Here is a 15,866-nt window from a genome sequence, read left to right as displayed (position 1 = left end):
ATTATTATTATTATTATTATTATTATTATTATTATTATTATTATTATTATCTGTGTGTATGTATATGTATGTCTGAGAAAGGGAGGTGGTCTGGCCCACATTTTATTCTGGTCCCAGCTGCTTTTTGCTTTAGCCAGGTTGAAAAATGTTCATCACCTCTAAAAGCATGCAGCCTTAGCTACTTGTCTGAAATATCTTGGATTTCCTTCCCAAATTGTTCCTTCACAGTTTCAGAAATCTCTCTTATGTATCTGCTCCCAGCACAATGATTAAAGTGGCTTAATCCTGAGGAGATGTAGCTTTTCCCCATGATATCAGGACATTGATAAATATATGGATTATTTCAGGTATTAGCACAACATGTTTCCAAGCTTTCTTCAAGTTCTGGAAAATATCTGGAAAATTACAGGATCAAACCAAAAAGCAAGTGGTTGTTTTTGCAGTTGACTCTTAGCAGAATCATGACCCGAAACAGATGGGCTGAAAAACCACAGAGGGACCATGCTGGTGCTGTTCATGCTGCGGCCATGGCAACTGCATATGCCTGGCCCCAATCCAGGCTGCCACTGTGGTCCTGAACGGACCCCCCAAAAAGAAGCAGATTTGGTCTGGTTCTTTTTTGAAGACTCAGTGTCAGCGCAGTTTCCCACTGCATTCAGAGCATTCATCATCTAAACGCGGTGGGAAACTATGTCATTTTGCCCGGTTTTTTTTGAAGCCTTTAACTTAGGTCCAAAACACATCACAGAAATAATCTAGTTTGAGACCACTTCAACTGCCCTGGCTCAGTGTAGGACAATTCTGGGAACTGTAGTTTTGTGATTCATTTAGCCTTCTCTGTCAGAGCTTTGGTGCCACTATAAACTACAATTCCCAGGGTTCCCTAGCACTGAGCCAGAGCAGTTAAAGCAATCTCAAACTGGATTATTTCTGCAGTGTGTTTTGGACCTTAGGTGCCATATGTCAGTTTCCCAGCTACTTCCCTTCCAATGCTCTTTACAGGATCATAAAACACCAAATGTTTATATGACTCATACCTCATCTATGCTCTTGTTGACTAAGGGTTTGTCAGGTTCTCCACATGCTGTTATGAGTTCAGAGCCAAGGTTCACAACTGCATCTAGTTCTTCTTGTAATCCATCTATCTCTTCTTTGATAGTCTGAAAGAAGAAAAATGTCATGCTTTGCATGTTATGACATTCAGGATTAGAAAACTAAATTATTTTGCACAAATACTATTTACTTCCTGTGGGTGTTTAATCTGTACAGAATGAAGGCTGTGAACATGCAGATCTTAGCTCAGTTACAGAAAAAAGGTCCCTCTGGCCTGATGCGAAGAGAAAACAATTAAAGAGCAGATCTCTGCTCACCTCACCGGGCAGAAGGTTGCTGTAGCAGCAAAGGCAATTTCCCCCCTTGCCTTACATATTCATATGTTCATAGAAACCATTTTTATTTTTAGTTAGCATACACTATAGCTTATTAAAGAATGTCATAATGCTAAAGTAAATACAATCTTCATAATAACATTGAATTAAAAAGATAAATGGGAGCTGACATTTCTGAAGCATAATCATATGACAGAGAATGATTAGATTAAGGGGGTTTCTACTGTGATTGTCTCCTCCTCCTCTTCTCATATTCATTTATATCTCACCTTTCTCCCAATAAAACACACACAAAAACATTAGTTCAAAAAATAAATATTGTTGTGTGCCTAAGTCATTTCTGACTTATGGTGCTTCTAAGGCAAATCAGATGATTTTTAAATTGTGAATTCTGAATGATGAATTTTATATGTAGATTGTTTTAATATGTGTATATCTTGTTCTTTTAAAATCAAATATATGTCATCTTAAATTGATGTGTATTTTACTTGATGTGTTTTAACTGATGTGGTGTGTCTGTTAGTTGTTCTTCCCTGCCTTGATCCTTGGGGAGAGGCAGGTAAGAAATAATAATAATAATAGGAATAGGAATAATAGTAATAAAAAACCCAAACCTAACGCTGTGTTTTCTGGGCTAGAGAGTATATGACAGGTCACATAGTGGGTTTCCACAGCAGAGTGAGGAATCAAACCCCAATCTCCAGAGTTGTAGCCCAGTGCTCATAACTCTGAGAGCCTTTAGGGCTGAAGGGCGGGGTATAAATAGCGTAAATAAATAAATAATACTATACCATATTTGAAGTTATTTTTACAAAGTCTATCCGTAGCGTTAAAACTGTTGAAGTATATTATACCATTCAGAGCCCACCACAGTCAATTCAAAAAAGCGATGGAATAGGAACGTTTTTATTTTTCAGTGGAAGCAGAGCAAGGAGGGAGTTCCAAATCCTGGGAGCAGTCACGGAGAAGTTCCTCTCCCTTCTCCCCATCACAAGAGTCTGAGAAACCAATGGGACAGAGAGAAGGGTCTCTCTTGAACCTCTTAGAGCCTTGGCAGACTCATAAAGTGGGATGTGGTTCTTGAAACAGTCTGGACCTGAGCCATATAGGGCTTTGTATGTCAATTTATAAGAAGTGTTCAAGAACAGTCCAAGAACAGTTATTCACTTACCTCTGCTGCTTCCTGCTGTTGTTTAACCACTGAAGGATCAATCCCAGCTCCTTCTAGTTCTCTGATAAAATCCTGAGTGTCTTTAATAGTCGCTACAAGTGCCATGTGATCACACCAGAACTTCTCTGCTAATTCCATGGCATCAAGCAGTTTGGCTTCCCTTTCCTCAGCTAGGGTATGGATGTCTTCCCAGACAAAGACCATTTGATCCAGTTTATCTTGAACCACTGGGCAGCAAAATATAACAGACAGTTACATGTGCATCAAAATCAAAATATGATTCTATGGAGTCAAGGAAAGCCAATTTTAAGACACTCTAAAAGTGGCCACTGCAAATATCACACTAATAATTACTAGATGTAAATCTATCAGAATGTTTAGACAAGCTTCATGTCTCTCATCAGAAGAAGCTAACTACTGGTTGGCTTCTTTCTTTTTTCCATTATTCCATTATTTTGTTTATTGCAATCACAAAGGGGCATGTTCAGTTTGATAAACTCCATTACCTTTAGCAGAAATATCCTTATCAGCTCCTTCTGAACGTGCAATCATTTCCTCTCCACGCTGTTTGAGTGTTTCATACACAGGCTGAAGTTTTTCTAGGTCTACAGACACATTCTTATTTTCACTGATCTGTTCTTTAATCTTCTCAACCTCTGCTGAGATTGAAGGTGGCTGCCTCAGACGTTCAACGATGCGGTCCAGGCTCTCGGTGGTTGAATCTATCTTGTCATGGAACTGGAAAGATAAATTAGTGAAGGAATGGGGGAGAACGAGTGACAGTTAAGAGCAAGATCTAAAAGAAATTGATCAAGCCAGATTTTTTAAAAAAGTTACTGATGAAAAAGCATGCATAGTACATTTTAGATATCTTTATTTAGCAATAACAAAAAAACTTAGCATAAGCAGTTTTTTTAAAAAAAATATAACAGGTTGAGTTGTCATTCTCAAATGGCTACAATGTGTACAGTGAGCCCGCGCCATACACGGGCTCATTATAGGTGGTTTTCAGCTTACACTGAAGACACCCAGCAATAAAAACAATGTCACGCCCACCCGTGGTGCACATGCACAGCCGTGCGGTAAGCATAACTCATTCTCTCTCTCTCTCTCTTTTCGTTCTAGGTCCAACATGCTGTACTACTATGCTACACAGGCTCTTTGTAGAGGATATTGTCCCAAGAAAAGTTTCATTTTAAAATGTGCAGGTTAAATTCACATGCTTTCCATAGAAATGTGTGTCCTTATACCTGGACAAATAAGAAAACCTATCAGAGTGACTTGAGTGTTGACATAACAGGGGGTGACTTGCTTTCCTGATAAGCCCAGTATGAACCTTGAGTATATTGATATAAGATAACAAGATTCTTCAGAGGGAGTCTAGTTGTTGTTCTCATAAATAATGTTACCTGGGTAGACTGTGAAATGGCTTCATCCAGTGTCTGTGCTCGCTTTTTGACATCTTCTTTAATCTCGCTGTAAAGGGCATCAGCTGCTACATATTTCTCTTGGATTGAAAAACCTTCCCGTGGGCTCAGTTCCAGAAGCTGAGGTCCAGTTTTGTTCATCTTATCTATGTGAGGCTTGTGCTCAGCAATCAACTCTCGTAGTTGCTATAGTAAAACAAAGCACGTATCAGAATTTTAGCAGCATTTTGACACATTCTAGCTCTTTGAACATCCAACAGAATCAGCTGGCAAAGAAGTCTAAACAATTACCTTTTACATGTTAAGGTTCATTGGGTTTTGCCACAGGCCTAAAAGTGATTGACCTGCTTTCAGTTTTTAATAAGTGGTATATCTTTCTAGAAAACTAGAAACATTGGGACTCAGACTTTCAAAAATGCAATATACTTCTGTGAATTGCATGTCATCTGAAGCACATCATTTTCTGTAAGCCTGAAAAATATTTGATGATCCTGTATATTGTATATGATCCTTTTATAGCTTCAGATGTTTGACTTGCTTGTTGGTTATTCAAGCACTAGTAAGCTATTTCTAGCTGTATTTAAATAATTTGGCAACTTTTACAATACAGTTACTTAATAAATCATTTAGAATGTTCGATCACTGGCTGAATGCTTTTTACTAGCTGTCTTATATTAATCTGCCTTCTGTGTACAATTTCTAAACTCTGTTCTTTTCAGTATCTTGACTGGCTAAAACACTGATATTAACTGTAAACATTTGGAACACACATCTTAGCACTTTAACTCTTGTTTGCATCCAACTTGAAAACATAGAAAGGATAAATTATGCATGATTTGGTTATTGTTAACTATTATCATTCTCTTTCTGGTTTTGAGAAAGGCTGACACACATGCCTAACCATGACTTCATAATTATTTCTTTGGCATGAAGTTGAAGGCTTTCATGGCCATCTTCAGAGAAAGATCTGAAAGACCTGAAGATGCCAGCCACAGATGCTGGCGAAACGTCAGGAAGAAACTCTTCTAGAACATGGCCACATAGCCTGAAAAACCCACAAAAAACTATTTCTTTGGCCTCCCAAGAATAATCTCAAACCAAAGGACTGAAGCAGATGGGCTGCCTTCCGGATGGATTGGGAGCATGGCATTTACACGCTGCATCATCCCAAGCTGCCCAGAAGCCACCCAGAAGCCACCAGGCCAATTTCATGGGGGTGGCTTCATGATGCTTTGGCAGCATGGCGTTTACACACTGCATGCTGCCGGAGCATCATGAAGCCAATTTCCTGTTGCAGTGAAGGAAGCTAAGCCATCTTTTTGCCACCTGAAAAAGGAGTAGCTCTTTTCTGGTCCTTTTTCAGGCAGTTTCAAGGCAGACTGGGGATGTGGCATGTGGTTGCTGCAGCCCCAATCCAGCTTTGTCTATTTGCATCTAAGATTATGTTACAGTTTGAATTGATAACAAAAAGTAATACATTTAAGCTAGGCAGTTCTAACATTTTATTTTCATTTGAGCATTCAAACATTTAAGAGGACTTAATATCAGCTGGCTTCTTTTAATTAACATCCCTACATGCTTACCCGGTGTTCTTCTTGCTGTTGCTTTAGAGTTTCATACTCAAGAGCTGGTGCTGGAAGCTGTGAGATGACCATTCTTGTTTCAGTTAACCATGGCCAAATCTCTTCATAAGTTTCCCAGAACTGGCTAACTAGAGACTGAGCCCGTTCTAGCTGCAGGTTCCTCTTAGAGTTCATCTGGCAGAGCATATCATACTTCTGCATGAGGCTTTCCAGTTTCTTCTGTTAAACAAATAACATAATTTATCAACTTAGTGAAGGTATTTATAAGATATCATGTGTGACTGATGCTAATCTAATACTAACTTTTTGTTGTTGTTCTTAATAGCTTAAAATAGGTGCTATCAGGAATCTGGCACTCCATTTTTCATTGACAGCATTCAATGTTGCAAAAGAGAAACATAGACCATAACTATTGTTACTAAGTAAAACATACTGTATAACTTTCTTTCACACACATTGCATGTGCATGCTCACCTGTGCACGTGTGTTACTTTAGTGTGCAGAGGGGAACTTCAGACCTCCAGATGGTTTGGAGTGCTATTCCCAAAATCCCTTATTGGTGAAGCTTTCTGGAGCTTTTGACATTTAAAGTCCAAAAGAGCTGAAGTGCCAAGAGCACCCCAATCTTGCAGAACAGAACCCCTTCAGACTGTGCATGGCAGAATAAGGACTTTTACAGACCGGCCTGAAAGGCCAGCCTGGGGCCAGAGTCAGGACGTAGCATCCTCATGATGCACACCCAACTCCGCCCCCCAGGGTGGCCTAACACTGTGTGCCACTCCAAATGGCACATGGTGTCATGATGTGTCTCCGGCACTGCGTTCATATGATGCAGCACCAAAGGAGAGCCATATAGTCACACCACTGTGGCTATGGCGCCCTTTCAAGGGCTCAAAAAGGAGCTGCTTTTTGCAGCTCCTTTTTGTGCCCTCAAAAGGCTGGACTGAAGCTGCGGCCCCGATCCAGCTAGGAAAGGAGGGGTATCCTGCTGCCCCTTAGGCACTGTCTGTCGAGCCCCTAACTGTTTTTTCGTTTCTCATGAGCTTTCATGGATATAAACCTACTTCTTTGGATGCAGTACAAAGTAATACTAAATGTTCAGGAATAAAGCATATTTACACAGTTGTGGGAGTGTAAATTACTACTCTGTATCTAGGAAGGCTGAAATGTTCTGCAACTGGCTTTGGAGTATTGCTATTTCTAATGTCAGATTTGTGTCCATTAATCTTCTTGCGTAGAGACTGTCCTGCTTGTCCAATATAGAGTGTAGAGGAGCACTGTTGGCATTTCCACCTTCCTCGGCACAGAGTAAGTGATCTACAGGTTATGGTTCTTGAACAAGGATATTACAAAGGAAAGCTAGAAAGAGAAATTGCTGAGTTAAATTATATTCACAAAACCCAATCCATTAGCAGAGGTATGAACAAAGACAATGTTAGCATGGCACACTACATGTATCAATACAAGAGCCTTCACTACTGCATGTGTAGCAGAAGAGATCTTCTCAGAGACAATTCTGAACACTGGATAACTGACTTTTGGCAACCAGACTTATTGCTTGCCCACATCAACACTAACTGGGCACTGTAAAGATCTGAAAGACCTGCTCACTTTACAGAGCCCTTTGAAAATTCAGGATGAGGGTCACGGGTTCCATCCCCTTCCTACAAGTGTGTAAACATGCTTTGTATCTCAGACTTTATTATCGTTCTGTACTGCATGCAAAGAAGTGGGTTTACATCCACAAAAGCTCATGAGAAATTTTTTTTAAAAAAAACCAGTTAGTCTTAAAGGTGTTGCTATATTCTTTTTTTTTCTCCTCCCGCCTCATTCTTTTAGGCTACAGGAGACTAATATGGTTACTTCCTTGATAACTACTTATGTACATTAAAAATCATTATCACACAAATCCAAGTAATAACTGATTACCTTCATTATTTGTTTCTCCTCTTCTGTACAGGTCTTCATAATCTCATCTCCAGATGCAACAAGTTCTTCTATTGTGTCTTTGTGCTTCAAAATCTCCATGGTAAATGCCTAATCAAATTAAGGGGGGGGGGGGGTTAATCTGGTATTATGAATATTGGAGGCACAGAGCCAAAGCATGTACTGTAATGGTTTAAAAATTAAATCACAGCAGGAAAAGTAATAGATATTGATTAATACATGGCAGGCAACATCACATTTGTTTACCTTTTGAACTTGTAGCTGAGCAGTGGTCTGCTCACGTTCAAGCCTAATATCATCCAGAGACATCAGTTTCTTTTCTGTTTCATCAACCCAGGATAATTCACTATCTGTTGCTTGATCAAACTAAAAGAGAAAGAAAGAAAGAAGACCTTTTTTAAAAAAATAAATTTAAAAAACCTTCTTAACTATTGGCACATATTCCTTTTTGTGTGGGGGGGGGGGGGGAAGAAAAGCAGAATCAGATTTGCTGATATATTTTAGTCCAGCATTTGTATGCTGAAGTCTCACTCTTAAATTGAAGAATAAGGATTTCCAGGTCACCAGAAAAATCTCCTAGTATTAGTGCTAGTCAAAGACAAATTCTATGTTGAGTGAATCACTGGTCTAAATGAATATAAGACAGTTTCTTATAATCTCTGGACAGTTTATTTTTACTTGAATAAATATCAAGGCTCTCACAATGACTTTTGTATTAAAATCAGCTTATTGCAGAGGTGTTGCAAAGAGGAGGAAGGAAGTGTCACACCCACATTATATTTTAAACTCAAACCAGATATGACTATCAAAACTATTACAGACATCAAAGGTAACATTAATACAGGTTTTCTCACATCACCTCCTGCCCTTGTCCATCTCTAAGATTATTTTCCTCCCTCAGTGTAGGAGTTAATCTGTACCAGTGCCTTTAAAGTCAATAGGCAGCAGAGTAGGAATTAGTCTTCAGACTTGACACAAGAATAATGGTAGTCCAGTTTTGTCAAGACAAGTCAGAGATAACTCATTATTTGTGTTTAAGTGACAGAAGGTCATTCCAAGATGCAAAATAGTTCTGAAAATATTTTCTTTTCAAAGCCCCTTGGTAGATTTCTTTTGTTCATGATTCCCCACTTCAGGCACTCTCTATAAATACAAACAAGCTGAAGTTAAGAGTAGTGGGGAACCCCAGGCACTAGGAGAGGAGAATAGGCAGGCACAGCTTCACCATGCCTAGCCCCAGAGGCAGATGAAAGGCCCTCCCTCCATTCCTACTGGTATTGCCCTGGCCTTGGAGGGAGAGGAGAAGAGGCAGGCATGGTTCTACCATGCCTAGCTCCAGAGATAGATGAAAGGCTCTTCCTCCATCTTAACTGCTACCACCCTGGCTTTGGAGGGAGAGAAGAATCAGCAGTATCTGCTGGACTTGATCCCCCTTCCTCACTGCCATTGCCTTCTCCTTTTGTGTCATGTCGTTTTAGATTGTAAGCCTGAGGGTAGGGAAACGTCAAATTAGCAATTTATAAACCACTCTGAGAACCTTTGTGGATGAAGAGTGGGGTATAAACACTCTAAATAAATAGATATTTTTTTTAAAAAAATATTTTTAGCAGAAGAGAAGAAGGCAGTTACCAAGGGAATAGGAACACAGTAAATAGAAGTGATCTAAATGTGAATGTTTTTCAGCGACTCACTCGCTGCAATGCTAGAAATTTGGGGATTGGAGGAAAAATTCATTAGCGATGGAAAGAATTCTAAATATTTTGGCCCCATACACCAGATACACCTCTGAGCTTTGGATGTTTTCCCCCAAAGTCTTAGCTATGGGCAGTAACCATTTCAAGCTACACGTGCTCGTATTTTTGGTTGCACCTTTTTACCTTTGGCCCAGCCTACCAGTAGAAAAGCAGCCCTCTCTGCTTGGAAACTCTCTGACTTCAATGCAGCCCTCAGGATGAAAGAAGAAAACAGTTCCCTAATCACTGACCCAGTCCACAGTGATTTTCCCTGCTAGCCTTGCACACCCACTATCCACATGGATGGAAGCAAAGTCTGAAGAGGAGGAACCTGCAATATGTGTGTGTAGGCTCCCACTGTGATTTTGAAACCTGGGCACAGCGCACAGTAGATCACAAGCAAAGCATATGCACACAGAGCAGGGTCCCTTCTTCAGGTGTCCCTACACCATGCGTAGATGGTAGTGGGGTCAGTCTGCTGGGGTATTTGATCCAGTTAAGTAGAGGGCAAGTATATCTGCTATTAGTGCTTGTATCATATGAAAATGTGTCTCTCCCCAAATTATCAGTCTGTCAGAATAGTCCTGGCTGAACTGAGAACTTTGGTATAAAGCAGGTATGAGAAAAGAGCAGCCCGTTGACCGCTTGTACCTCAGGGCTATTTTGTGGCTCCCAGGGTCCCCCAGGTGACATCATGCCTACAAATGCCCTCTAGGCATTTGCCAGGTCTCTGCTCTCCCTGCCCAATTAAAGCTCAGGAAAGTCCTTTTTTAAAACCCCTCACTTCTTGTTAAAAAGGGACTCATCTTGACCTAAAACTATGTCAAAAGTATCCCAATGTTTCCTAATTGGTTTTGGAGGTAAAATAAATATTATATTTTTTTGGGCAGGCGGGCTGAGTTGGGTAGTGCTGCTTTCTAAGGTCCTTTGGAGGGCTGATGCAGCCCTCTAGTCTTCCATAGTTGCCTGCCAGGGCACAAAGCAATGCTCAAACATCATTAATTAAATACAGTTGGACTTCTACAAACATGGATTTTGCATTCATGGATTCAGCCATACACAACAGCTTCAAATATTTTAAAACTCCAAAAAAAGCAAACCTTGATTTTTATATAAGGGATACCATTTTGCTATATCACTGTATATAATGGGACCTGATCAGCTATGGATTTTGGTACCCACGGGGGATGCTGGAACCAAACACCAGCAAATACCAAGGGCCCATTGTATGCAAGTCAATCATAAACACACACAAGTTTCTATCATACAGACTGTCCAAAAATTATCTTTAGTTTTATATAAACTTGGTATTGTGAATATAATTTTGGACACCTTTTATTATTTTTCCAAACATGTGAAACAAATGTTGAGAAAGTGATAAAACTATGAAAATAACAGCTTAAGTCTAGAAGCATGAGCAATGTTTAGAATTGGGCAGAATTCTTCATCAGGCTTGACAATGAGACCCATTTAACTCAAAAACATTATTATATAAACATGAATTAATCCAGCAAGAAATCATCCTCTAAGCAATATACAGTCCATCCTCGCCTTACGCGGGGGATCCGTTCCGGATCCCTCTGCGTAAGGCGAATTCCGCCTATGCTTAAGCCCCATTGGAAACAATGGGGCTCGTGCGCGGTGGCACGGGCGCGCGCGGGGGACAACAGGCATGCGCACCCATTCAATTGAATGGGACGCGCCGCCCCTTCCGCCCCGCGGCTTGAGCGTGTATGCTCAAGGCCGCGTATGGCGCGCCCGCGTATGGCGCAGGCGCACTGTAACTGTGTTGATAATTTAATATGTTGGTGGCTATAGAGCTATTATTCCACTAATCAAATCTGATGTTAACCTTCTCCCCCCTCAGAAATAAAGCTAAACTCCTGATGTGGATATTGAGCCTGCACTTAATAATATTTGCCTCTGGAAATCATATTTATCTTTCCTGAGAACCTGTATCCACTGACTATTGTACTCATCTGTATTTCAAGCATCTGTTTACTCAAGCTGATATTTGACCTACATAGGAGCATAAATTGCAAGAGTTATGGGATCTGAGTTTACAATTCCTTCTCTAGTGAAATTCCTACTGAGTTCACTGCATGATGCCATCGTAATGCTCCTCGCTGCTAGACTGAACTGTAATTTTTTGTGTGTGTCAACCAGAAGACAGATGGCTGGAACACTGGCTGAATTTTGCTGTGGTCTTGGGAGTATGCCTGAAAACTTTGACCATGTTCTTTTCAAGCTTGGCCCTAGCACTTGCATAAGCACTGCAAAAATATGCCACTAATATGAATAGCAACGTTTTATTCTGGTATAGGTGCCCAAATATAAACTAGTTTGGAAAGTTGCTTTTAAAAGTGTTTGATAAGTAATTTGCTGACAATCCTCATTACAAAGTTGAAAAGATAATTTGTGTTAAGTGAAACTGCTTTCCCATTACTTTTTGTTGCCTTTTAAGGGACAAGGCCTGAAACACATGGGCAAAATGACACAGCTTCAGGTTGTGCTGGGGATATTGCATTTACATGACACACATCCCAAACATGGCTTGAAGCAGCGCCGACACCACACCAAACAAGAAGAACTGGGTCAAGCAGGAGCGGAGAGAATGTGCTCCTTTCAGTGGCCTGGTTCAGGACTGGGCCTGTGCTGGCCTGGGCCTGTGCTGTTGCTACGGTCCCAGCACAAATGGTCTCAGCACAGTCCCAGTGCAGTCCTTTTGGCTTGTCTGTTTCAGGCCAATCAGCAAGCAAATGGTATAAAAATTGGAAAATTCATATCAAAATGCCTTTTAAAATGCCCCTGAAAAATAACTAGAAGCCATGATTTGTTGCACTAATAAAATAACTTCTCCCTTAATATTATGTTACTTTTAGAATATAGCTTTGTTATATATAAGGTTGTGGGGAACTACATTCCTCATGACTCATTCCAACCTGATATAAATACATTTTTATTCCTCTCACACAGAATGAAACCAAGATGATGATTACTTTTTTTTTTACCTGCTGTGATCTTAAAATGACAGCATCAGTTTCTTCCACTTTCTGAGATATATTCTCACTCACTGTCCTATACCGTTCATTGTCTTCTGTAACCATTCTGTCTATCCCTTCCCTTGCTCTCCATGGCACCAGTTCCAGCAAAGCATTACTGACTTCATTGAGGTTATCCAATAAGGTTTTGTTGTCCTTTGCTTCTTTTTTCAGTTCCTAAAAAAAGGAACATTTAAAATAAACATGTTGGACTAAAAGTAAAACACATACAACTCAAAGGTTCCACTTGTGTGTGTGGTTCCCCCTCCCTTTCCACCCTTCAATTTTTATTACATTGACATTTTAGATAGTCTAAAGAAAAAAAATGCTAGAATGTTTTACACAAAATGAAGGGTACAAGCAGCACTCCTTTTTTCAGCTCAACTATTTTTGCTTTTGTGACAGTAAATCATTCTGTAGAGAAGCAAGTGATTCTTTAAGGGAAACATCCACAACATATAATTTAAATACATTTCTGAAATCTACAGAACATCATCCTTTGGAAAGGAGTGAAGTGGCCAGTCAGTAATCAGGCCCAGGAGAAAAATGGATACATTTCTTACACCTTGCAATCCCCACCTGTCATGTCACTTCTGAATAAGTAAAATTAAAGAAAAACCTGCACAAACTTCAATTAATGTAATTGACATAAAATTCAAGTCAGTTTCTGAGTGCATAAAGTTCATCTACTTAGTTCCGTTCAATTGCTTATCTTATATTAATAGGGTAATTGCCACTGTGTAGCAGAGTAAACAGGTGAGAAGTATTTGTGCTTCTGAACAGAATAAAAGGACAATTTCTTTCACCCTCTACTTGTGGGAGCCTGGCAGGCCACTGTGGGAAGCAGAATGGTGAACCCTACAGAACTCCAGTCTGACCCAACAGGGAATACAGTATTGTATCATCTCAAACAAGACTGGGAACAACAGCCCTTCCAACTTTCTCTGAACAGTGTTACTTTTTAATACTTTGGCAGTCACTATTGTTGTGTGTCTTATGGAGATCCTAAGGTGAAACTATCATAGAATCATAGAGTTGGAAGAGACCACAAGGGCCATCCAGTCCAACTCCCTGCCATGCAGGAAATCCAAATCAAAGCATCCCCGACAGATGGCCATCCAGCCTCTGCTTAAAGACCTCCAAGGAAGGAGACTCCACTACACTCCGAGGGAGTTTTGTTCCACTGTTGAACAGCCCTTACTGTCAGGAAGGTCCTCCTCCTAATGTTGATCATGGGGTTTTCTTGGGACGTTTTGTTCAGAGGAGGTTTGCCACTGCCTTCCTCTGAGGCTGAGAGTGTGTGACCTGCCCAAGGTCACCACACAGGTTTCATGGCCGAATGGGGAATTGAACTCTGGTCAACAGAGTTGTCGCTCAACACTTAAACTACTATGTCACCCTGGCTTCAAAAATCTTGAAATTAACAAGTGCTACTAGCATCTTTTCTGAAATATAGATATATTGCTAAATAATATTATTATTGCATGTTAAGTGCAGTAGTTTCCCCCTGTTTATTTTAATATAGTAAACTTTGGGGGGACATTGTTCTGGTGTCTGAACTTGCTACTGGTTACTGTCCCTTCTCCCCAAGAACTGTATCACAAATTCTGCCTTTTATCCCACAGAAGTCAACAGAAGACCCTTTCTATAAATCCCCATAATTTCCTCAGTATAACTCCATCTTAGGGTTTAATTTCTTAATCACACTAGATTAAGTGTGAACTGGAACTTCAGAACCCATTGATTTAGGAATAAATGGGAATTTGAATCAAGGAATCCCCTCAGCATAAGTCCAGCAATCTTTCTGCATCCCACACAGGCAAATACAGGATGTGAAGCCTCTAGTACTGTGTTTGGTTAGCAGAAGGAACTTTCTTGCTAGCACTTATTGTTCGTTTAGTGTGACCAAAAGCTCATATCAAACTTTGGAACTGGATCAGACATTATTTTACCGGTGACAAAGGCAACACAGTAATGGCAGGATCTCATGTGCACCATTTCACTGCCAATTTATACTGTGCGGGACATAATATTACATTCAGGCTATGCCATTTTTAGCTGCAAAGTATCCCCTTATGTGGATAAATGTAGTTTAGCTCACATCAGACTGAGACTCAGCTATTATATAGACTTAAAGGTAAAGGTAGTCCCTTGACATGAATGTCATTGTAACCAACTGTAGGGGGTGGTGCTCATCTCTGTTACTAACCAGTGTTGTCCAAAGCTGACTCCAGTGGTCATGTAGCCAGCATGACTGCACCAAATGCTGTTACCTTCCCACTAAAGTGGTACCTCTTTATCTACTTGCATTTGCATACTTTTGAACTGCTAGGTTGGCAGAAGCTGGGACTAGTGACAGGTGCTCACCCCATCATGTAGCACTCGGGCCTTGAACAGCCAACTTTCCAATCATCAGAATTGGTGTCTTAACCACTAAACTTCTGCTTCCCTGTCAGGCATGTAGACTTACCTGACAGCAAAGTAACATATGAACAGGTATTTGCTTGGAAAGCCTTTAATGTAGCCAGAGCTCAAAAGTAACTAATTACAAATAACTAATTACTTGTAACAAATTATTTTTCACTGATCAAGGCATAATTTATATAATGATAACTTAACAAGTGATAGCATCACTCTTCCCACACTATAGCTGTAATTTTTAGTTACCTTTACAATTGTGGGCCAGTGACCTCACTAAATGACAAGAGAAGAATACTGCATGATTCAAGTGCTGGTTCATTTACTGTTTTGTATTCTGCTGCGGATGCTAAACAAAGACAAGATTGCTGGGAGGACAGCTCTGGCTAAAACAGATGTTTGTTTTCAAAAAGTAACTAAAACAATTAGTTATCTTTGAGAAACAAGAAGCAAAAGACTACTTTTAAAATGTAATTATAGTATAATGCTAACTATTTTGAGGCCTTGCAACTATGACTAAATTTTTTACAATGATATCCTATGCATGCTTTCTCAAAACAAAGGATTTTAAAGTTCTATGGACCTTAGTTCCAGGTAAGTGCTGGCAATGTCAAATCTCCTCTGAACAAATCTTGCCAAGAAAACCCCATGACAGGGTTTCTTTAGGATTAGGGTCACCATAAACAGGAAACAACTTGAAGGCACAAGATAGTAAAACAAAGTGTTCATTGGATTTCAGTCTAGTTATAACAGGTTCACAATGCTTACTCAAACTAGCATCTCTTGTTTCTTATGATAAATAATTAAAACAGAGCTCAGAAGTAAAGGATTTGTAAGTTTTTAATGCATTTTAATAATTTTAACATTTAAGATTTTAATTCATAAATTGTTTAATTGTTTTTTTAAATACTTTTATGTTTACTTTTGCATGGTTTTTAACTTGTATTGTTTAAATATGTTGTTAGCCACTTTGATTCCCATTATTGGGAGAAAGGTGGGATATAATGTTTTAAATAAATAAACAAAGTGTTATAAGTAACACATTCTTTGGGAGGGGAATGAAAGGATAATGATACCCACAGTTTACCAGCTAAGACTTATTTTGAGGTGTAATAAGTAATTGTTACTCATTAATTCTGAAACATCATTTGCAAATAA

General features: G+C 39.7%; 1 protein-coding gene across 1 annotated transcript in view; it reads right to left on the bottom strand.

Moving 5' to 3' along the window:
* The window catches only part of DST (dystonin), a 407,480-nt gene that overhangs the window by 58,040 nt on the left and 333,574 nt on the right, over positions 1 to 15,866 (bottom strand). The window contains exons 58-65 of the mRNA XM_042457373.1: positions 12,261 to 12,467; positions 7,763 to 7,882; positions 7,499 to 7,606; positions 5,570 to 5,788; positions 3,969 to 4,172; positions 3,066 to 3,297; positions 2,560 to 2,786; positions 1,038 to 1,160 (exon numbers count right to left, since the gene is read on the bottom strand). Coding sequence (XP_042313307.1) covers positions 1,038 to 1,160; positions 2,560 to 2,786; positions 3,066 to 3,297; positions 3,969 to 4,172; positions 5,570 to 5,788; positions 7,499 to 7,606; positions 7,763 to 7,882; positions 12,261 to 12,467 — 1,440 coding nt within the window. The remainder of the gene's footprint in view (positions 1 to 1,037; positions 1,161 to 2,559; positions 2,787 to 3,065; positions 3,298 to 3,968; positions 4,173 to 5,569; positions 5,789 to 7,498; positions 7,607 to 7,762; positions 7,883 to 12,260; positions 12,468 to 15,866) is intronic.

Source organism: Sceloporus undulatus, chromosome 1 (genome assembly GCF_019175285.1).
Source record: "Sceloporus undulatus isolate JIND9_A2432 ecotype Alabama chromosome 1, SceUnd_v1.1, whole genome shotgun sequence".
Classification (NCBI taxonomy): domain Eukaryota; kingdom Metazoa; phylum Chordata; class Lepidosauria; order Squamata; family Phrynosomatidae; genus Sceloporus; species Sceloporus undulatus.
The sequence above is the reverse complement of the archived record's forward strand: the minus strand, read 5'-3'. Positions and strand labels throughout refer to the sequence as shown.